The sequence below is a fragment of the Pocillopora verrucosa genome, chromosome 7 (assembly GCF_036669915.1).
Source record: "Pocillopora verrucosa isolate sample1 chromosome 7, ASM3666991v2, whole genome shotgun sequence".
Classification (NCBI taxonomy): Eukaryota; Metazoa; Cnidaria; class Anthozoa; order Scleractinia; family Pocilloporidae; genus Pocillopora; species Pocillopora verrucosa.
This window is the reverse complement of record NC_089318.1, coordinates 1,177,280-1,201,152: the sequence shown is the minus strand read 5'-3', so window position 1 is coordinate 1,201,152 and position 23,873 is coordinate 1,177,280. Positions and strand designations below refer to the sequence as shown.

At 36.8% G+C, this 23,873-nt stretch overlaps 3 protein-coding genes and 2 pseudogenes across 5 annotated transcripts in view; 2 read left to right on the top strand and 3 right to left on the bottom strand.

Moving 5' to 3' along the window:
- LOC131774543 (uncharacterized) overlaps window positions 1-18,213 on the bottom strand; it is a 31,048-nt gene extending 12,835 nt beyond the window's left edge. The window contains exons 1-6 of one of the 3 annotated variants that reach the window (XM_066170490.1): window positions 17,672-18,212; window positions 17,299-17,316; window positions 16,887-17,045; window positions 16,196-16,285; window positions 15,744-15,896; window positions 13,912-15,117 (exon numbers count right to left, since the gene is read on the bottom strand). In XM_066170490.1, coding sequence (XP_066026587.1) covers window positions 15,031-15,117; window positions 15,744-15,896; window positions 16,196-16,285; window positions 16,887-17,045; window positions 17,299-17,316; window positions 17,672-17,854 — 690 coding nt within the window. In that variant the 5' untranslated portion in view covers window positions 17,855-18,212 and the 3' untranslated portion in view covers window positions 13,912-15,030. Of the gene's footprint in view, window positions 1-13,911; window positions 15,118-15,743; window positions 15,897-16,195; window positions 16,286-16,886; window positions 17,046-17,298; window positions 17,317-17,671 lie in introns of those variants that run through there. The other 2 variants (XM_066170491.1, XM_059090596.2) reach the window with 2 other exon arrangements.
- On the bottom strand, window positions 4,474-7,919 carry LOC136282154 (carbonic anhydrase-like; annotated as a pseudogene).
- Window positions 9,037-12,153, top strand: LOC131774532 (protein STPG4). The gene is made up of 7 exons (XM_059090585.2): window positions 9,037-9,140; window positions 9,326-9,403; window positions 10,155-10,415; window positions 10,528-10,601; window positions 10,768-10,822; window positions 11,103-11,222; window positions 11,826-12,153. The coding sequence occupies exons 1-5, from the start codon at window positions 9,048-9,050 to the stop codon at window positions 10,796-10,798; spliced, it is 537 nt and encodes a 178-aa protein (XP_058946568.2). The 5' UTR covers window positions 9,037-9,047; the 3' UTR covers window positions 10,799-10,822; window positions 11,103-11,222; window positions 11,826-12,153.
- Window positions 12,159-13,843, bottom strand: LOC131774555 (uncharacterized; annotated as a pseudogene).
- Window positions 18,214-18,394: 181 nt separating the features above from the next.
- LOC131775140 (HEAT repeat-containing protein 5B) overlaps window positions 18,395-23,873 on the top strand; it is a 22,305-nt gene continuing 16,826 nt past the window's right edge. The window contains exons 1-7 of the mRNA XM_059091231.2: window positions 18,395-18,595; window positions 19,957-20,168; window positions 20,675-20,723; window positions 20,850-20,909; window positions 21,132-21,281; window positions 22,234-22,563; window positions 22,799-23,461. Of these exons, the coding sequence (XP_058947214.2) occupies window positions 18,467-18,595; window positions 19,957-20,168; window positions 20,675-20,723; window positions 20,850-20,909; window positions 21,132-21,281; window positions 22,234-22,563; window positions 22,799-23,461 (1,593 nt within the window). The 5' untranslated portion in view covers window positions 18,395-18,466. The remainder of the gene's footprint in view (window positions 18,596-19,956; window positions 20,169-20,674; window positions 20,724-20,849; window positions 20,910-21,131; window positions 21,282-22,233; window positions 22,564-22,798; window positions 23,462-23,873) is intronic.

Here is a 23,873-nt window from a genome sequence, read left to right as displayed (position 1 = left end):
TGATTTTGCCGAACTTTCCTCACCATTCATCAGTGCTAGGTGGCTTGGAAACAAAAATGATAACTAAACTCTTTTTGTACCTGTAAAAGACACCAATCACAGCCAGTCCGTCTCGTTTGTCCACAGCGGTTTTAAAATCTCCATACTTCGTGTTGTAGTGCACCAAATGAAGCTGAAAAGGAAAAGCAATGTTTTACCGTTTACCTCGAACTTAAATAAACAAAGATGTTCAACTTTAAAATTTACTTATACTTTCAGGAAAACTGAGCAATCGGCAACTCACCCAAAATGGTGATCTCGTTCGGATCTGGACAGAAATGTTCTCGTTTCGTTTCTGACAATGATTATTGCTTTGTAGATATCGTTCGCTAAAGGGAACCTTTTTATACAGGCTCGCTACATAAATTCGATCATTCCTTATTGCCCCTCCAGATAATGCTCTACTCACTAATTGTGGTCTATAATCTCTCCTGAGAATGCCGTTCCGTTGACAGTGTGTTCAGATCCTTTGTTGTGCTCACAAACAAAAATGAATGTGCAGACTGCTGAAGCTTATACACGATGTTCCCCAGGGGACATCAGTGTGCAGTGTTGAAGTACCCCTCGGGTGATCTATTGCTAGGCGTAGGGAGCATGACCATTGTTCTCTAGAAAACACCGCTGACTCTTCCATACCAGATTCTCAGCTAAAAAAACCGGAGCCTCTTCAGAATTCCCTCATTTCCACCGAGCCGGTTTCAATATTTATGGCGGGGACTGGGCGCTCCCGTCCCACAATACTTGAAACCTTTCCCCAGTACTTTCGGTACCATATATTGTATGGACTTTGTCTGGGTATAAAATTAAAATTACATGTTTGCAAAGACTCGTGATCACTTTATTGTTTAGATGAAAAGATAATTGCCCATTAATACAGTTGCGAATTTCAATGTTCAATTCTTAACATACAGTTTCAGTTGAGTATTCGAAATTTATTATTAATAACATATCCACATATATCTATATATCAAGTCAGTTGAAAAAACTCCAAGGACGTCTTTTAAAAGAAGCAACTTCATAAATACCTGTTTCCACCATATTTTCCACTTGGTCCCTGGGCAGTAGAAAAAGAAAGGAAAAAATATATTATTGTTTCTGTCGTTTGAAGTATTTACGCGCACAAGTTAAAGTTTACGTATCCCGAACATTTTTAGGCTTCCACTCGTTAGAAAAGAAAAACTAAACACCAAAGCATAAGTTTTGTACAAGTGTAATTTAATTTATTCAAAAGATAGATTTAATTTCTGCAATTCTCTAATGCTAGCAAATAGTTGTTAAACAATCCTAAGCCCATATGAGTATCATACCTTGTGCGGTCAGGGCTGAACCCACGAGAACAGATAATATAAACAATTTGGAACATTGTGTTTTGCGTCTGTAAATAGGAACAAATCAATAAGTAAGTAAAACATTCTCAAAGATATACCTTCAATCGGCTTTGCATCCCTCAACCATCCCGGTAACGTTAACCTTAGCTTCTCGAGATTTACCCGAGATTGGTGAACTGGGTTGATAAAACACGGAGGAGTGAGGAGAAGCAGCAAAATGCAATTCAATGTTTGTTTGTTTGTTTTTTTTCATTGGAACGATCGTCCCGACAGGAATTAAAGAAAATATTTCACCTTAAACTGATCAAAAAGTGATGGTTTTCACTTCAGAATGAGCATAAAATGAAAATAGTGAAGCAAAAGTACGTCTACAGCATGTACTTTTTTTTCTCACATTGAATTTCTTTAATTAGTATTCGAGGCCTTAATCTCGTAACGCAGGGAGCAAATTGGAGTAGTTTTAGTACGGTTGGTGAAAAGACTGCAACATTGGTTAGACAGATGTGTTGGGTAGGAATTTACAGCACTTGTAAAGTTAGTCTTCAAGTTTGCAGGTGAAAAAGCTCTGCAGGGTAAATATTTATTCTCAGAAAATGAGATGCTCGACATTTCTCGTGAATTTATTTTGCATGTTTGACCAGAGATTTACCTACCTACGTAAATTCGTGGATGGCATGTTTTGGTAGTGGCAACTATCACACATTTTCCGTCTTGTCTCTCTATTATTTTTTCTCACTTAATTTTAAAATCGTTACCAAAGGAAGCGTTTTTTTATTGTAAGAAAGCAAGTTTTGATTTTACTGTATGAATCATCTGGAACTGGCGTTATTAACTGTAGTTCTATTAGCAATGTGAAATAAAATCAAACCATTGAATTGTGTACCTTTGCTCAGCTTGAGCTCAGGGAAGATTTTCATGACTAACAGAAAACTGGAAAATAATTTTCCTTTCTAGAGGAGCGACACTGGCGACCGCTAACCAATCGAATTCCACAGGAAAAATCTTGCAGGAAAGATTTTACACCAAAAACTCAGTTATCGCTGATGGCAACAGAATTTCATTGTTTTGTCATTCACGTCATTATATAACCATGTATACCAAAATACTTTGAATTTTGTACAAAGCTGCTAAGTCCAATATGATCTGGTGATAGTGATGATATTGATGATTCCTTGATTCTCTAAGCCAGTGAAGCGTCATCGATAAAATTTGAATGAAAAAAATATGTAGAACCAATTGATGAAAATGCAATACTGGCATATCTGAGAGTTCCGAAACATTAACCTTTTTTATGAATTTTTTAAAATTATTTTCTAACCCACTGTTAAAAGAAATGTTTCAGCTAATCCTGGAAAACTGCACTTGTTATCTCAGTAAGAAACACATCTATGTAGATGTGACCGCTAAGAGTATCCATCTTAATGTTTCTTTTTCTCTGTGGTTGGTTGTCAAGACTGTACGAAAGTTGGTAGCGCCAGTAAATTATGAAAAAGTCGGCCTTGAAACTGAAAAAAAGGTTGCACATAAATTTTCACTTACACTTACCAGACAAACACTTCGAACAGATCCAAACGCGGCGCGAAATAAGTCAATGGCTATTACTCGTTCACTCAAAATTACTTTTTTCAACACGCCTATTCTGATTGGCTGATCTGCGGGAAATTTTTATTGACACTCGTTCTTGTATCTTATCCCATACCGAGATAAATGCCTCCACCCTGATTGGTTTTTTGTGAATATCTTTGATGGAAAATCTGTGTAAATGTTAAAGGCCAGCTGATTCAATTGCGTTTGTTGTAAATTACGAGGACAACAGAAGCTTATAAAATACATAGAGGTGGTTCTTTTTTTTCTATCAATTTGATCTTCATCTTTGCCAAGCATAGCCAGAGTATCGCATCAGCATATTATAGAAAAACAAAAACTGAAAACAATTGACAATGTACACAATTCTGGAGCTATTATAACGGCAAGAAGGACTGTGGGGATGAAAATTAATAAAACAGACAGCAAATAAGACTGCTTCACATCTTAAAAAGTATTCAGATGTCTACAGACGTCAATCTGGCTACACTGTTTCAGAAGCTTTATCGAACTAGAAAAAGATACGCAACACAATAAGTTTGCAGCTCCGTAAACCCCAGCGTAGAATTTGGCCAATCTTTGACAAACTTGTTAGCAGAACGTTTGCTTAGATCTCAAGATCGTAGGCCGAAGGAAATGTGAATTATCAGGTTGAGCATTTTTATCAACTTTCAGGCTAGAAGTGGGCGAGGTTCTGAAAAAATCTCGGAGTGCACCTGACGCGGCACAAACCAACCTAGGGAAAAACCTTATAAAAATTGGTTATATCATTTTCTTGTATCAAATGGAAAACAGCACCAACTTTGGTAGTGGTGAAAATTTTCCAGCAGCCATGAAAATGTCAGCAAGCCGTCAGATAATATGATCTTATGAAGGTTTGTAACTGAAAATGGACTAAATTAAGAGCAAATACATGGGTTCGAAAAAAAAAGCCACGGTCAACATACCCAACTCACATGCAGAACGACCTTAATCAGAGGAATCAGTAGCAAATAATGATCTCCGTGTTAGAATCAAAATCATCAGAGAGTATAGGCCTTACTCAGTGTGTAACACTTTAATCGAGGTCGCATTTAGTCCCCAAAATAACACACGTACAACCTTATGGTATAGTAACTCTCTGATAATCGCAAAAGAGAGCGAGACAGCGTTTAAAAGCGTCGACTCCCTCTCGTACAAACTCAATACACCTCCTTACGACTCACCAGAATCCACTGGTGAACCCAGGATACCGAGAATATTTTCCTGCCAATTCCAGAGAAAAAACCATTAAGAAACGCCGAGGATAGGCTTGGTAATTTAGGACTCTTAGTGTGCTGTTTACCAATATAACGCAAAGATGATATAAAGATCACAAAAAGTAATGGCAAATGATTCATATAAAGCCCAAAAGGTTACACGGTCGTTTCAGCTTAGTATTATGGTGAAAGCCCGCTTTTTATTAACTTTTCTGACTTTTTTTGTAACCTTCGGTGAACTACCATTTAATTAAGATAGATATTTTGCTAAAAGGGAAACAAGTTCAAATGTGACCCGGCTTTCTACTGATAATCATGTAGACCTCGTTATGTCTTAGTGACACTATTGGATCGTCAATGGTAAAAGGGGAATTCAGCAGGCCAGACAGCTTTTCCTTTCCAGGCCACGTGAAAATCTTGCGGCCATTCAGCGGTTTCACGGGCCTGAAGTTGTTGCACAGAGGGTCGTCGCTAAATCGTGGATAAACGATCGCAGTAATTCCAGCTGAAAAAGAAATTGTTAGATTGTATTAATATGCTAAAATCGGAAAATAAATGCGCGGTTTTTACACCTCTTTGTATACAATCCGTCTGAGCAGTGGCATCAACATCAAATTTTCTCGGCTTGAGCGGTAACTATATTCTCTTACCTACGGCGCTACGCTGTGCGCACTCTAAGCACTGCGAGCTCCGCTACTAACCTGGGATTCGGTGATCGGTATTGGGTTCTTCATTACGATCCATTGCACGGATTCGTAGCAGGGAGGGGTGGTAAGGGAACCTTTGTACGTGTAGTAAGGAGCGCTTTTTGACATCAAGTCTGGAACAAGCTGTGTCAGCGGTATACCGCCATCAAGACTGTAGCTGTCACCTTCAAAAAACGCAACAAGCTGAAATTCGTACCAGTCTCACTAGAAGTAAGGGCGTAATCGCAAATGACACAAGTGTATGTTTAATTACCATTGGGAGTTACGACATTGGTTGAGGCCAGAGCAATTTCCTCCATCCATTTGTTGAATCCTCCGTTCACCTTCGAAAAAAGGTAAGAACGAAAAGGTAATCGGTTAACTTCTGGGTGGAGACGAATCTGTTGGAAGCGTCTCCGCTAGTAAAAGTAATGACGATATGCAATATGAATTCCGTAACCTGTCAATTTATCCACCAAAGCCTCAAAGGGTCAAAAGTTAAACAAATTAATAAGTATGGTTAAGAAAAACACAACACAAAAACTACCTGCAGAAACACTCCGATAACCACCAACCCATCGGGCTTGGAGACGGCGTCCTTCAAATTTCCATAGATGTCATTATAAAACACCAAGTGCATCTGCCAGAGGAAACGCAAGTTAAAAAGCACTAGAGTATCTCATTCGTAAACTCTGTGTCTGAACAGGCAAGGGCCAATTCGACGAAAACAACAAAACGAGGCCTCAGCAAATGTTTTACTATAATGTGTCAGAAAAAAGTAAATTCCTACGAAGCGCAAAAAATAGCAATTACTACCAGACCAACTACCTAAAAACCATTGCAAAACGATGAAAATGAAGCTGCTCACCAAATGCTGAAGATACCTAGGGTTGGTGATTGGGAAAACCGAGAAAGGGAAAAATCTACTTCTACCAACACTATTTCACGGTTAGGCACAAAAAACTCTGGTAAAAAGAAAGGGGCGAGACAACAAACTATATCACTAAATTACTAAATTTACATACAGCACGTAACAAAGAGTGTAATTAACAAAATACCGAAGAGCAAAAAAGTATACGATAACAAGTAAGTGACGAAACGAAAACAAAAGTGAAAAACTCCCCAACAGTATCGTTCTTCAGTTGGAAAGAACTAACGTCAATAGAAATTCACATTAGTGGACTATCATTTTGATTGTATGCTGGACAGCCTTCGCGAGAGTGTATAAGTCTCAAGGAAAAAAAACCCTTTTTTCTCCTCTAGCTTAACAATCGGTCTTTGAAGGAAGTCTTACAAGATTCATTCCTTTGCTTACTTATTGTAATTTTTTCATGTGGGTCCTTAATTCGAGCAGCTTTAGCATTAATTCATGTTAGATACCTCTGATGCAAAAGAGTTTCCATCCACGGTATGTTCAGAGCCAAGATTGCTTTCGCATCCAAAATGAAACTGAAACTGTTCCAGACGAAAGGTGTTTTGACCAAGAGGACCTGCCGTGAGGGTTACACCGCCTTGGGTTTTATCCAGAGTAACTGTAGGGGCGTGGCCATTGTTGGACAAGACACCACTCACTGTTCCATCCTCATTATCAAAGATCGGCACTAGGCCACCATAAGAAGAGTTTGTCTGAGACAAACTAGTAACTATGTCGATGGGAGACTGGAACTGACCACTGCATGACGGCACCGCTAGACCCCAGTCTGCCGGACCGAACTCTAGAGAAAGTTTTGAAAGAAGACAATGAATGTGTTGATGGGCAACGAAGGACTAAGCTATGAGACTCAAACTGGCATCTAGAAGTTTTTGCGAATGTATTGATTTCTGTGTGTTGTTCATCACTCAGCGATTGAAAGTTAATGGAGAAAAAGGACGACAACTGGGCATAACGAAGCATAATTTGAATCATACCTGTTTCTTCGTATCCCCACCGGCGTCCTCCTAGTAAAAAAAACATCAGAGATCGATAGAAACGTTTTAGAGTTTAGATCATTTTAAACTGATCTTGAATTACATCTCTTCGTCATCTCTGCATTTTCACCCAGGGCTGCTAAATTCAAGCGACAAAAACAAAAAAAATTGACGTCCCAATGTGCAGATTGTCTCGATGGTATACTTCATGGGCTCTTACTCAGATCAGGTCAAGGAATCAGTTGCTCTTAGTTTGATTTAAAATGAATGCGAGACAAGAATTGCTGTGACTTACTTACTTACTTGTGTTGCAAGGGAAATTCTCACTGGTTTTAGTTGTTTGATTTCGGATCATAAATGTGAGGAAGTAGAGATCTTACCTTGATCAGCAAACGCGTTGTTGAAAATTGCCACCAAAACAACAACAAACAGGCATCCCATGATGCTGGACAAATCTGTCACCTGCGTTTAATAAAAATGAGCCTTAGAAATTCGGTTGTGTATGAGGTTGTTACAGACCGATACATCAAAATGACGAATTCTCTGGTATCATGGTTCTTAGACTGAAGTTTTTTTCTCATTATTAAATGATTATTGTATCATAATCAGATTTTGTCTTTGTTGAATCCTGGTTGTTGTGTCATTAAAGATTCGTTTGTTGATCAAGAAAATCAGTGCTAAATATATTTGAATAGCACCCTTTTCTAAACTATCGTCATCAAACTCTGAAAAATTTCGACAAGAATTTTCTTTAAATTTTTAATTACCGCATTTTGTTAGAAAAAAAATCCCTCTCTCTCTTCTGTTTAAATATGGTTGGGAAAAATTGATACAAGAGCTTGAGGAATCATGAACTCCAGAGTTTACGTCAATTCATGAAGACCTTACATAGTGAAGAGTTTGCAATGAACCTAAACTATTTCTATCTTCTTTTCCCCCAGTCGTTCCTTAAAAATTTAGCGGGACTATTTTCCGTAAGATATAGTGAGCTCTAGGTTAAATATACCGAAAGGGCGAAGTTATCAAAGATTTCCAGCTGTCTCCAAGACACTGATACAATTGAAATATTTACCAAAAAGTTTTTAAGTATCGAAACTTACCCGTTTGCTTTCTTCCTCTCTAAAATGAATACTTCCTCAGCGTATGCAAGTACAAACAGTAATAATTGATCACAAGTTATCTCAATTAGAGCCAAAACCACAAAATACCATTTTAATTGTGAAGATTTAGCCAATGGTTTCCATAGCCCTTTTTGTTTCGTTGTCTTTAGCAGAGAGAATTTAATTATTTGAGTCAGATGACGAGAGATACTCCAATTGTTCAACAATTTGGCTGTTCTTCCATTATTCCCTGTTGTCTGCAACGATAAAATAAATTCGACAAAAAGAGTAAATATTTAATTTCAGTGGAAATCAGAATTACTGTAGAAAAGCTAGTTGCCGAACAAAGATATGCATTGCTATGAAGCGTGATCAACCCGGGCGATGGGAACGAAATAAAAAGCTTCCCATATTTGGGTCAACGTGTTTCAAGACTTACCTGCTCTAGTAGATATTGTAAATGTAAAACAAATTAAACAGGATGTTGCGAAACTGTATATCACTTTCCACTGTTACTGATCTCAGTAAACAAGAGGTAGGAAACATCGATCACGCTACAACAAATCGTTTCCGTTTCTTCACACGAAAACTATTTTTTAGCGAAGATTTCAGGTTCCTTTAACTTTTTCGAATTCTCTGTCTCAATAAAACACGGTCCCTCGAAAAGTTGTGTTTGTAAATTAATGGAATAAAGAAATTGAGATTAAATTTGGAATGAAACTCGGAGAATCGTAGTGCATTTTACTTTTTAACCGTCATACCGAAGGCACATAATCAATTTAGTCGCGAAAGGAAACAGCTGAAATATGAACCAATATGTATTTCAATCTCGCATTTAAATTTTACGAATGGATCGAAAATGGAGAAAGAAGAGAAGAGCTGCAATGGTTGAGTTCGAAGTATCGAAATATGTCATTTTGGAACTCAATTTTCGTTGAGTGATCACAGGTGCTAAAGCTACTTCACGGAAACACGGAGATCTCTGACTCATATCAATCCAGCAATCTTTCGTGAAATTGAATTTATTTGGAAAAACAAGAAAGTTGGGAATCCTTCCTGTATCGAAATGAAAGTTCAGACGAGGTCAACCGTGCCCTGGAGAACCTGGGAGCCACTCGAAGGAGGTAACCTTGGAAACATGCTAGCACGCTAGAATTCCACAAAATGGCGAACGCAGCGAATGGGATGCTTTTGCAAGAGCCAAAATCTGGCCCCACTGGCTATCCTTTGCAACCTCGATCACCCATAAGAATTCTAGTAAGTCTTCAAGCTTCTCAACAGCTATAAATTAAGTCAAGCCGAATTATTTTATCGTTTTCCATGGTCACCGGTTGCTGTAACGTTTTTGATCCGGAAATGAGAGCTCTTCTGTATAATTTGTTTACATTTCAATTACACCAAACTGATGAGCGATATGTTAAGCAATTCTTTAATGTTTATAGTCTGGAAGAAGAAGTAAGAGCCCGTACTATGAAGACCCGGTGTCGGAGAGAGAAGAGTGGTGGCGATCCACATTAAAGGTGAGTTGAAGTTCTGAATAATTCATTTGATAGTTTTGAGCAAACACGCGATAATTGAAGCCATAATTTATAAAACTAACACTGGTTTTATTTCTTAATACATAGCATACAAAGCTATTTTGAATATACCCTCAAAGCCAGCTTACTTTCGCAAACGCCAATCTCTATGTGGTGTTAAGTTGGTAGTAAAATGATGAGATGTATTTGAGTCTGCCGATATCTGACGTGTTGCTATAGGAGAGCACAGAATGTAATTATTCAAGGGAGGTAAAATTGGCAAAACTTGACATGACTGGACTATTGACAACCTGAATGGTGTATTTGGGGAGGTAATCAATGTAATATATTGATGAGAAAATCAAATTGCTAATCAAAATCAATCTACAAAAATGATCAGTTCTTAATTTCATAGTTACTGAATAATTGTTAATCATTCAGTAGTCATGGCAATATGTTCAGACACACTTGAAAATGGGTTGAGAAGCCCTGATTTAAGGCCCAGCAAGGTTGCTGTGTTGTGTTTTTAGGCAAGATACCTCAGTGCCTCTCCACCCAGGCATATAAAATTGGGGAGGGTAGGGTAGGGTGGTGGTGATCGACTTCAATGGAGTCTGCTACATATTTTCTTTTTCTTTTCTTTTTTAATGTGTTGCTGTGAACAACAACGAGACACATATTAAGCCATTTAAACAATGGAATAGTGTCTGTTCCTGTTTCCTCTGAAGACTTATATTCTATGTTATGGTTTCAGGACACACCTGTTCCTGGAAGTTATGAACTGAAAGATTTTGTTAAGGAAATGCATGGAAAACCTGTGAGAACTACATATGGATTTAAGAATGCAGGAAGAAAAAGAAATGCTGACCCATCACGCAAAGGTGACAAATTAATGCCAGGACTGTACAAACATGGAACATCCATTGATGAGCTGAATAAACAACATGTGACATACAGTTTTAAGTCTTGCGACAGATATCATACTCCAACAGCACTAGTGGGATACATGGACAAGGTATTCTGTAGATCTTGGCTGGGGTTCAAATTTTTGATTGGTTTTTAAACATTTTGAAAAGTAGTTTGAATTCATGCTTACTACATTGATTAACTTTCATTTCACTTTGCAGGAGTTTGTGAAGAGTCAAATCAGCCCAAACACATATTACACTGGGTACAAGTATGTGCCTAAGTTACCTTCGAAGTAAGTAAATCAGTTTAAGATGGAAAGAATAAATCCACATTCATTGGTCATGCAATGTAAATCTTGTCATTGAAAATATACAGGGAAATAACTACCTGCTCAAGCATAGTCAAGACTTTCTCATTACTGCATATTTACCATCTTGACATGACATTCTTTTTAATAGGCATCCAGCTTTCAAGTCTCAAGGGCGCTGATTCCCAACCATCTACTTTAAACCAGTGAGTGATTCCTTACAAAAATACTGTGTTTGTATTGAGAAACCAGGGAATTCAATGTTTTATTCACCAGGGATACTGTAATGAGAAATTAGATACTTATAGTCACTCATAGGGGCTGAGGAATTAACAATGGCACAGTGTGTAGATTTTGGTAGATTTATATCACAGTGCTCTGTCAGTTCCATATATCTTTCCTTTTTGCTTCACAGGCTACTAGACCTTTTGTGATTATTGATATTAATGGCATAATTTTTTTGTGTCTATTTTTTTGTCTCCGCAGAGAGAAGGTCCCCCTCCTGGAGAGTACAAACTCTCCAAGGACCCAATTTTACCAAAAGGACCAAATGTTACTTCTCCATTCAAGTCAAAAACTCCAAGATTTGTCCAACCTCATGTGCTGGTATGTAATGGCAAACAGATAAGTTTAGAAAGAGTTCTATGGCAGTGGCATACAGCTCTAACTCAGTGAGCCATAAATCCCTGAGAGTTCTTAATTGAGTTGTAGTGCTAGCTTTTATGGATCAAAATCCTCAAAATCATATCAGAATTTAGTGTCAGGAAAATCAATGTAAGGGCATGAATTGCTTTTCTTTTGGCTCACCATTATACTACTGAAAGACCATTAGTAGTAACATTGATACTTCATACTCTTGAATGTGTTGGGTTTAAATGTAATTTTAAATTTCTTTTAAGAATGTATTAAAAACCCATGAAAATCCCTGGAATTTTATGAGTTATAGCTTGTGTGATTTTTCTCAGGTTGAAGACAAGAACAGTCGATTTTGTGCTATTTATTTTCTTGTTTCTGGGGGAATGTGGTAGCCAAGTTTTTCGCACAATGCACTCTGAATTGAAAGGTTCAAGGGTGTAGTCACTTTGGAGGTGCAAAAAACAGGGAAAAGCTCAAGATCTAAGGATGTATATGACTTGTACACAAAAGAAATACCCAGAATACTGGCATTTATTGTTGTCCATATTGTTTTCTTTCTTTTTCTCAAAATAGAAAACACCTGGTCCTGGAACATATTGCAAGACATACCAAACACCAATGCCAGATACAATCAAGAAAATGGCAAGAAATTATGGATTGTTCTTTACCTCAGGGACTTATGGAGATTATTAATAATATATTTTTCTTATGAATTAAAAATGGGAAGGATGTGATGTCAGACACAAAGGAAGGTGAAGGAGATACAAATGAACCACCAACCAATACTCCTGCTGATGCACTTGAACATCTGTAAATTATGAATATAAAAACTGGCTTTTTGAAATTGCATTTGTTTTTTTATAAGAGTATGTGAGGTAGAAATAAAACAAATTGATACGTGTGACATGTTGAAGTTTATTTATTTGGATGACCTTTCCAAGCAGAAAGAACACTTGATACAGAAGGGAATGGTTAAAGGTGGAGAAGTTTGACAAAGATTGCACATAACAAACTCAGATTTTTATGATGTACATACTGTGATACAGATCCCAAAAGTCATAGACATGCTTCTTCTCCCTACAATTTTAATACATTATCTAACAAGCAGGTAATGATAATATACATACTCATCAGCAAGAGGATATTGCCAGCATGAACTACATATTCTTGTAACAAATTCACAAGGAACTGTAGAACTCATTGAAGGGAGAATTACTTTCTGATCTGGGAAATGGAGTAAAGATGCACATCTGCACTGTGCAACCTTTACAAATATTGAAGAGATGTTAACCAAGAGGATTAAAAACCACTCTTAGAAACAGTAATGCTGTGTCAAAAGTGACCAGAGTTAGCGCACCTTTAAAAGAACAATCTTTCCTTTATCAAACTCCTGTACAGACGATGATTGGTCTCTCCAATTCTTTCAAGAGACCAGAGAATTGTGGACACCAGTTTATCATCTAAATTTGATTCTTCTACACTATCAGCAATATGGTTTAACAATCGTCGAAACATACTGCAACCTTCTGCGGATGCTGCCCTGATCTTCTGCAGTTCTAGCCTCTGATTATCGTCATGCCAAACAGCTCTTGCAATCTTGCGCAACAACTCAATACATTCCTCTTTTTCTAATGAATCTTTTGATGCTGCAAATATGTCAAGAAGTTCTTGGACAGTTTTGTGAGCTATAGTTTTCCTCTTTAAGTGGAAAGGCAGTGGAAACTGATGAAAAATTGCAGAACCGAACACATTGTAAAGTAACGCTTTCACCTGGTAGAGTAAACTTGTTTGTTGTCCCAGAGAGACACTTCGTATAGCTGCATTTATATTTTGAGGGAATATTGACAGAGCTCTTAGAGTTGATGAGCAAAGAACAGTTCTTTGCATCACTTTTCTTGTCATGGTGCCCACGAACAAGTTTGGAAGCTTCTTGGTCAGAAGCACACTCAGCTGGTTTACCATTCTTTAGACCTTACAAGAATTATTCCCAGTAAATTCCTTAGGAAAGAACAAGAGAGAAAGTGTGAAAAACTGCGATTATTACAAATTTTGTATCACAGCAGATTACAACTGACTCTGAACTAGAAAAAGCTGTTTTCGAACTAAGGTTAAACATGTTGAATTGTCATGACTTGACAATAATTGATAACAGATCGAGTGAACGCAATTAAGGGTTAACAGACGGTTCAAGCCCTGACATTTTCAACTTTTTAATTTTACATTAATTAAGCTTGAATCAAACTCCAAGGATTATCTCTTCTACATGTTTCAACCCACAGTGCATGATATGTGAGTACGAGGTTGGTTCACTCCTCTTGGATTTCTGAGGTGCTGGAATTGATCTTAAAATTCACATTAATGTATTGACTGAAAAATCCCACAAATAAAGCTTAACAAATTCTTATTCAACAAATAAACGGAGAAGTTAAAAACACAATAGCGTAGCTAGAAAACTAACCGTTTAGAACAGTTTGATTTATGGCCTTTCCCACTCTGTTTCAGAAAGCACTTCTGGAGATGCAGCTTTGTTGTGGATGGATACTTCGTATAAAAATACTGATTTATCTTAACACACTTATTTGAGCGGGGCGAAGGATCATCAGAGATTTGACGGTTAACTGCACACGGCGTACCTGACACAATCAGAAAGTTACATATATAGATGTAAATATGTTAACTTTATTAGAATATAATTTAAAAACAGCAACTGACAAGGTACATGTAAACATGACTTAAATTTTCCATAGTTGGAAGTAAAAACAGTTATGTCTGGTCAGCTCACAGCCTTTGTGAGTGAGGTTGCATAATTAAATAGAAGGCACAATAATTTATACTCCATAACTTGAGATAGTCAAATTAATCTTTAAGTCATCCAAATTTCATAATATTAATTGATAGAATGTATATCTGATTCTAAAGTATGTCGCAGTTCTTGCAACATTCAAGGCATATCAATTTAAACCCCATTGAATCTAGTTATTGATGAGAAATCTTGCCACAATCAAATTCAAATCTAAAATCTTGAAAGTTTAACACAATAGCTGAGTATATTAGAGGGCAAATTTCTTCCACTTCAGGATTCCTTTGAAACGTTTTTACAGCCATTTACACTCTTTTAATTGACTTGAGTTGAGACTCCAAATAAAGACATATATCAAACAGATTTTAAAATTTGTCATTTGAAAATATCAATAAATTCATGGTTCATAATTTACCCCAGTGCCTCCAGCTCTCTGGAAACCACAAAAGATGAGGCAGGAATTCTAACTACATATCAAAATAAGTATCATAATCAATGTTGCCAGTATTATCATAATTGTTATTATTGCAATTATTACTATTAACATCATCACCTTCATCAATATTATCAGCATTAAAAAACAACCAATATGTGGGGGCTATTATGCTGGATGAGAATAAATTATACACAAATTATATGTTTTCATTATCACAGGATACTAAATAAATGTTTTTTTTAACATTGTCATTAGTTGAGTATTAGTAATTCTAATGAGAACTTGCCACCTTTGAATTAATTTTCTGTAATGAATATCTTGAGATTACTGACATACATGGTATAGCTGTAACTCTCCTCAAGGCACTATAAAGCAGCAATTGCCACTACTAACCAACACACATTCTTCTTAAAGGTTTCTCCTCCAAAATTTTACTTGCTACTGTAAATTATCATTGAATATATTACTAAACAACAATGACAAAATCCTTAAATTCTCAAAGTCTTCAGTTTGCATCCATTTTTTACATGATCACTCTTTTGCTATTGAATGGCACAAACAGCACTCTTGTTCTGTTGTAAGGCAGTTGGCAGATCAGTGCTTTTGTTTAGTCGTACCATCTCTAAAATCTGAGGATGACAAGAAGAGGAAAACTAGGTTTTATTGAATGTTCTTGCTGGTAGCAAAAATGAAGACCCCCAAAAGCTAAGACCTAAGACCTAAGACCCAAAAATCAAGACCTGAAAATCAAGACCAGAAACCAAGACCCACACAAAGACCTGTGGTACCTCTTACTATTCCCTAAATTCCTTAGAATTCTTGAAAATTCAACAGGTATAGGATTGTTCTACTGAGGTCTAAAATTTTCCTTTACCTATCATTCTTAAAATAAGAGAGAAAACTGCTTGATTCTCCTTTTTCCCCTGACCTAGTGTCCTGTTGCTCTGCTAGAGCTGTACTGAATTTCAGGAGAAGACCTTAAGTTCAATTATTTCTTTTGGGAACACGCTCCAAAGAGAAGAGACCCATTTGATGATTTTACTATGTTGACTCAGTTATGTACCATACAGCTCAGGGGAACACTTTCCTAAAATACCTCTCCAATCATACACTGAGGCAGCACTTATTTAATTTAATTAACTTAATTGTACCCTTAATACTGCTTTTAACTCAGAACTAAAGCAGCAACCAGCATTTCTTTACCAAATAGCTTTCTCCTTTAGTTAAGAGAGAAGGAAATCAGATTTCAACTTACCCCTATACATTCAAAGAAGTCTATGGAATTTGTATTGTCCACATCTATCTTCTTAAATATCTTTTCCCTTATATCTGCCTTTGTGTACATCATAGAGTTCCCCTGCTGAGCTATTAAATCCAACATCTTTTCTAGTTCATCACTGTCTATGGTCTGAGAAAAAATGATAACAAATCAAAACCAAAATTAAGTAATTTATCCAGCACGTGCATATTAACTACATTCAGTATTCATGTGGATAAATCGAGTTAAGAGTACAAAATCCCACTTATAAGCCCTCTTGTTTAATATGTGTTTTCCAACCCAACCCTTGACTGTGGCTTCATCCTTATTTGTGTCTCAATGGAAAGAAAATATATTTGAAAAAACCCATGTTTTTTCCTTTGATTGATATGCTCCTCTAAATTTTTATAGAATGAACAATTCAACATAACTTTAAAATTTTTCCTAACCCCATTCCTGTCAAGATCTGCCTCCACAAACTTTTTCTCAGCAATGAGAACTGTACTTAGAGGAACATCAGGATATCTGCTGGCAATTTCCTGCAAAATGCAAGCAAGAGATTAACTATAAAGACAGATATTTTCTAGCAATGTGGCAGACACCTAATTCAAATCACTACTTTGCAAAATTCCAAAAAGGGGAAATTTCACCAATCAACGAGAAGGAAGCTTTGCATGCTTCCCCAATCAAGTGGCTGCATAATTTTTTTTATTCAATATTCATGCAGTTTTGGTTTGTCAATGAAGCTAAGTGTTTATAGCAATGCAAAATGATGTGGGAACAGGTCTCAGCCAAAATGCACTAGATATTTGCTCTTAAATCAATTAGTGCTAATTCACATTTTTTGACAAGATACATGTACAGGTTGCATGTTTTTTTTTTTTCAGAGGCATGCCCCAGAAACATTTACTTGCTTAGCTTTTCATGACCTTAAGTTCTTGTCTCTCGGAAAGGTTTAACAAGTCAGTGGTTGTCTAGTTCATCTTGCAGTAATATTCCAATAACATTTACCAGCCAGTCTCAATTAGCCTTCCAGCGGTATTGCAATATGTGCTCTTGAGTTTGTTAAAAATGACCCAATTTCTTAATTTTCAAGTAGATTTTGAACCCAGCATAGTTTTTCTTAGTCTAGAGTTTTACCTGGTATAACTTCTCTGGGTCATCAAATGGGTTGTCTATATTCTCTTTATTGTTTCCATCAGGTGTTTTCTCTTCCGTGCCTTTGGTTCCTTTGTCTCTTTTTCTTTGTGCTGGTCTTTTAGGTTTTTTTGCCTCTGATTGACGTCGTTTTTTGGTTTCCTACAAATTTGTGAACAGAGAAATTTAACTATATCACTTTTGACTGTTGATTCAATTCATCAAAATACATGATAACAAGCCAATAGCAGAAAACAGTAGTTTCTTGCTTGGATCACTTTCAATTTGTAAAACTCCTATGAAGAATTGAGGGGTCTGCTTACTTCCAATTAATTCTAGATGTACATTGCTGTAAAATGTAAATCTGATTATTTTGAAAATAATTTTTAAAAAAAGATATCAGGGTAAGACTTACCTTATTCTTTTCAGCCAACTTTAAAGAAAAAACAACAACAAAAAAGAAATCAATAAATTTGTTATATATCTGTAGCTAAGCAGCGTCTTAAGGGAGAAGAATTCTTCAAGTAATCCTTAGAAGTTAGGGCGTGTTTAAATGTGCATAATTATGAGGTAGTTTAAATGTAAACAATTCGTAATTTCAACGGTTGTGCGCGCGGAAGGAATTGTTTGATCGGTCAAACACCTGCTCTTGCATTCTTACAATTACTGACGAATTCTTCAAACCTATCAAACAAAGACAACTGTAATTATCACTTGCTTTACTGTGGATCGTTAAAAACAAATATTTATCGTGTTAATCGAGGGTTTCTTTAGATATTTATGCTCACTTGTTTCTCCAATTCCTCCATTTTCTTGCTCATGTCATAAACTGTTCCCTTTAGCGAATTACATTCTTTCTCCCTTTCGTGAAGTTTCGCTTTCAGTTCCTCTCTTTCCTTCAATCCCGTCACAAAATCGTGGGTTGTTTGATCCCTTTGCAGGGCTGGCTGATCAGTGGTTTCCTCAGACATTTGGCAGACAAATTATCGTCAGATCGATAAGTGAAATTGTCAATCCTATTAAATACACTGCGAGTATAGACTCAGCCAAGACGAACTTTGCTGACAAGTTTTAAGACTAACATATCCATGTTCATAGCGCGTGCTGTTTACCACGCTCAGTTTGGCCTTGTATGTAAACAACTGTTTGTTTGTTGTGTTGCTAGAACACGAATTCCTTTACGCTCTGCTGCTCTTCATTGTGCATCCAAGAACTCGACTACCACAACGAATCAGGTAAAGAGCAACACCAAAACAGCCTAAAATTTTCATTTATCAAGAAGTACTTCCTGTCGCGACTCGTGAGTGTAACTAATTAGCTTTTATTGTAAACGAAATCCTACATTCCGGTGGACAGTTGCCTAGACCGTCCTCCGCCCCACCCTCTCCACCCATCCCGTTCCTTTTTTTTTTTTCTTTCGCTGATATTTTGAGCCCACAAGTAAGCAGCGTATGTAGTCCCTTGTGAGCTGATACCTCGTTCATGTAAACTGTCGCTATTTGTAACCAAAATGTAGGACGACGACAAACCTCTTAAGAGCTTGCAGTAAATGGAAAGTTCTGTTGAATTGGCGGGCTGACAACATGGATTTCGACACACCGACATTGACTTATGATGAAGAGGACTATGGCCGAACGCCACCAAATCAAAAAGCCATATTTATCTACGAATGGCTCAGGAATCTGGAAGATAACATTACAACTGTCAAGAAGGTGAGGCAGCAAGAAGCACTTATCAAATTCAGCTGTTTTTTATTGTCTTATTATTTAGTAAATCTGTGTCGTGAATACGCATGTGAAATATGAAGCCCTCCCAATCTTTACCATGGTATTTCTAAGCAAAATTACCGATGCAACGTCTACTGATCGTTTTTGTTTTAGAAATAGGGGCTAGTTGCCACTATCAAGCGCGATCAGTACCAGTAATTCGTTTGCAAAAAGACCATGAGATGATCGTGGTAGATAATAACGATTTCATGTTAGATTATAAAACCTTTTTAGAACCACTAATTATTTTTTTTACTTTTAAATCACAGTCTGATACGTGTTTTTGGCTAGTTTCTCTGCTCGCATAATTCTCACTGATTTGTTAGTGAAGTTGGGAAAATGTAACCTACTGGAAAAGCTGTGACAACCTTACGTTGATTTACTATGATTTTCTTTATAATGAAAACAAAACATCGAACCTCATTTGTGGATTAGATTTTGTCATTATTAACAAAACAGTCATGCAGCAAATGGTTGGAACCCAGGAGTGACAGCTGAAAAGATCATTTTGGTGTTATCAACTAAGTTGATAACATGAATTGGCTAGCATAAGGAGATTCAACATAAATCCAGTTACTCATGCCATTTACTGAACCAGTGCTTTATTGACAATAAAAACTATTAAATTCCAGTTGTTTTCATTGTGAAGTAAATGTTGATAGGGTTGCCACAATTTGCCCTGATGAAGGGGTAACACCAGAAACATAAGCTTTAGAATGTCTTTATGGAGGCCAATTTTCATCAACAACTCATTTGATTAAAACCAAATTACCTTGCAGTAGGCCTAATCATTAATGCAGCACCACAGTTTCTTTAGAAACTTATCCTTCCACCTTTTCCTAGTCCTGAAAAGGACTCTTATCAGTAGGACTGACTGACATTTCTATAAAGGGAGTAAGTTCCTAAAGAAACTGTGGTGCTGCATGGGTGGGAGAGTATAACAGGCAATTTAGTGTTAACAACTGAGTTGAAAATGTAAATTAGTCTCTATTTAGAGTTTAAAGGCTAATATTTCAAGCATTAGCCCTTCATCAGAGTGATTGACAAAGGGCTAACAAAGGGCTAATGCTCGAAACATCAACCTTTAATTTCTTAACGGTGGGTAATTTATGTTTTCAACTCAGTTGTTAACACTAAATTACCTGACATTTCTATCACCTGAGCAGGTGTCATCAGTCACCTTAGCCGATAAGAGTAATTTTCAGGACCACCCTAAACCAATTAATGCCTCACACAAATAATGATATTTCATGCTCAAAGCAGTAATCATTATCTTAATTCTTGATTGTGGGTGTTGGTTTTTATAGACAGAGGTAAAAAATTGTCAACAGAAGCTTGAGGAACAACTCTCAAAGCACTTGACTATAGTCCTTGGACCTCCAACAAGACAGCTGCTCTCTAGATGCTTTGCACTGTTGTACAGTATTGGTAACACCACAACATTGTATGAAACAGTCAACAAGTGCAGTGATACCATCAAGTACAAGGATGATTCACAGTCTTACCTTCCAATAAAACTGTAAGCTTAAACCTTTAACCCTTAAGAGTATGAGGCATCTTATTTCTCCTAATACTCACCCCTGAATCAAACATTAAGGTTACAAAAATAAAGAAATTATTACAAATTCAAGAAGGTCTTGATTAGTAGACAAATTATCCTGGGAAGTACCTGAGTTAGGAACTGATTAGAGAGCAGTATGGAGACAATGCATACTGATGCAAGGAACAGTGTTTATTTTTTCACCTCTGGTTACCCTGTGATAATTGTTTTTATATGAATGTTTTAGATCAAGTATTTGTGTGGCTAGGTTGTTTATAGCAGGATTAGCTTCAGTTTTGGTTTAAGTGCCATAGTAATGCATAGGTTTTGTACAAACTTAGTTATCACAGGATTAGTGCTACTTTGGTCTTGAGCAATGCAATCCTTAAAAAAATAAGTTTCATCTGTGCCTGTATGTGGGAAAGGTTTGTCATGTTCTTGTAATAATGTCTATATTGAATGAAATGTTTTGATTGTGTTGTCAGGTCTGCAGTAACATGCATTGGTGCCATTTATGAGAAACTAGGACGAATGGTAATCTGAATTTATCACAACTTTGCAATTGTCTCAAAATGTTTAAATATTAAACTTGGAGGAATTATATTTACTGAAAAAGGTATCAATCACGGGCGATTTTCATTTCATCTTGTATTTTCTCAGGCTGGTGGATCTTATCAGGAGACTGTGCAGACTCTAATCAAAGCAATGAAAAACGCTGAGGTATCTAAGGCTTTGATTTATTCATTTCATTGTAGCAATATACAATCAACTATTTGATATAAGTGATCATGTTTCTACTTGATAAGAGTTCATGACATTCCTCTGAAATAAATCTTGCTGGAAATTTTTTTAAAGTTTAATTTAATTGCTCTTTATTTACAAGACAGAGAATATTTAATTATCTGTCAGTAAATGGTTTATTTTGCATGATTTATCTTGCAGTCTCAAGGACGCTGTGAAATCATGCTGAGTCTGCAGCGAGTTTTAAGTGGTCTAGGTAGTAATGGAGCAGCCTTACACAGAGATATTTACAAAGCTGTAAAAGGAGCTTTGACAGACAGAAGCATGTCAGTTAGATGTGCAGCCGCAAAGGTATTATAAATTACACAAAGAAATAATCCACACAAGTAGACTGCCATTTAAGTAGTTGTGGAAAAGAAATGTAAAGAAATTCAGACCTCGACTGATTTCAAACTTATGCCTCCCAGTCACTACAAGGTAATTTGGTATTATCAACTGAGTGGACATGTATATTGGCCACCATTAACCCCTTAAATTCCCAGAAGTGATCAACATGTAACTTCTCCCTATAATATCCCTATCTTATTCAGCAAACAGGTAATGAGAATACTCAAACTCATCAGGTACAAGATATTGCCTTGACTGAACACCAAATTCTCATAACCAATTTACAGGCAAATGTGTAGCAGCCAGAGGGGAGAATTGTTAAAGTGAATGCTTTCTCTTAGTTATTAAGACTTTTTATAGTGAATGGTTTGAACTTAGTGGCAACACATGATTGTGTGGTCTGATTGTCTGGGTGAGAAAAATCCTTAAAGGAATGTTGTCTTTAGTTTTAGATCATGTTTTGACAACCTGAGCAAGGTCATTGTAGGAAAATTTGATGTTTTTGGTCTTAAGGAAAATGGCATCACTCTGATATAAATGTAAGGTTGTCTAATCAGTGAGTCAGGTATGGTTAGAAATTGAAAGTGAAATTAACAGACTAAAGTGTTCTGAGATTCTAATTTAAGTTGTGGCAATCTTGTGTGTCCACGAGGTGGCCAAGAGAAACTTGTGTGACCAAAATGGAAAAATTTTAAATTGAGAGAAATGTATTAAAATTTGATTGAAAGGAATTGTAAAAACTGCTAAAAAATTTACTAAAATAGTACATCACCTAAATTATTATTTGTAATCGGTTTGTAGCACCTCAGTGAAAATTTAAATAACTGTGAAAATCTAGATCTTGTTGCCTCTCATCAGTTGCAGAGATGTGTCATACTGAAGTGCAATAACCTACAGGAATTTCTTTACATTTCAGTGTGCACTGGAGTTAATGAAACATGCCAATTTCCTGTACACTTCTGAATTGGAGAGTGTAATATCAACATGTTTTAAAGCCTTGGAGGGTTCTAATTATGATGTACGAGTCTGTGTTGCTCAACTGATTGGTACATTAATGGCCATGACGCAACAGATTTCTTCAGTAACAGCAGTAGCTGGAAAGAACAAGAAGACGTGCAGTCTGGAAGAAGTGTTTGCCTACATGTCTGGAGGATTCCTCCGGGGAGGAATTGGATTTTTGAAGGGAAGCGGTGGAGAACTGTTGAAGAGTATTGCTCCACGAGAAGTGAGAGTGGGAGTTACTCAGGTGGGGAATTTAAGTGAAAAGCTTATCAAGTTATAGAAGCTATCTTGTAGGTGCTTTGTCAACAACAACACACTAAAACATTTCACAGCACTTTCATTTAAAAAGAAATTTTGGAGAATATGTCCACTTTTATAAATCTTGGGTAATCAGGTCACAGAAATTTAGGTCTTCTTGGTGTCATACAAAATTGCTTTAAATCAAAGGAAATTCTAATGAACTATAATTTTGTTTTCAGGCCTATGTGATATTTTTTACTGAGATGGGAGGCCTGTGGGTGCAGAGGAACATCAGCTTGATCTTGAAAAATGTTCTGGAGCTCCTTTCTAGTCCGAAAGCCACTCAGACTCATGTGGATGCAGTGTACTCTAGACGTTCTATTTCATTTATTTTGCGGGCTGTGCTTGGACGACATCTTGGTGAACCAGCTCAGTTAGATGCAGCAAAGGAACTGTGCAGCTTAATAACAAAGCAAATGAATAAAGTGAATGATTCTGTGCATAGCGCATCAGATGGCAGCAGTTCAGCTAGTGTTATTCAGAACACAGATGATGTGATCAACACTCAACACGTTCTTGTGTGTGCTCTGCAAGAACTGGGATGTTTAGTTCAAGGGCTCAGTACCACAGCCATGTCTCTAATTCAGGAGAACCTCTTGGATCATGTTCTGTCAGTGTTGCTGCACCCAGCTCCTGCCGCTCAACTGCTTGCTGCCTGGTGTCTGAGGTGCATCACAGTTGCTGTTCCATCACAGGCAACACCGCTCATCGACCGGTGTATCAATCGTATCAGTTCCCTTAAGTCATCTGGAGAAGCAGTTGGAGGTTACGCCCATACTTTAGCAGCTCTTGTTGGAGGAGTTCATAAGTGTCCTCTTGGTATCCCTCATGCTAAAGGAAAGGTACAATCACACTTTTGATTGAGAAAAATTCTCAACTGAGAGAAGAAATTAATCCAGTATTGTGTTGGTTTTGTTTCACTACTCTCTATAGTGATATAAAAAACTCATGCCGTACTCGCAATAAATCAGATGCACAACCATAACCAATTGCAACTTAATAAGTAGTGTTTCCAGTGCTAAAGGCCATTTTATATTCTTATATGTTTATTTAAATTTTAATTATCATGTTTTCTAAGGCATGTTGCAATATTTACCTTTTTATTAGGGGCCCAATTAATTAGATATTAGTCATTTTCCTTTAGTATAAAGCCAACGTGACATGCAATTTTCTTTGATTATCTCCAAAGAAGTATATAACATTATATGTACAAATCTGAAATGTAATAACTATGTAGCATTGGTATTTTTTGGA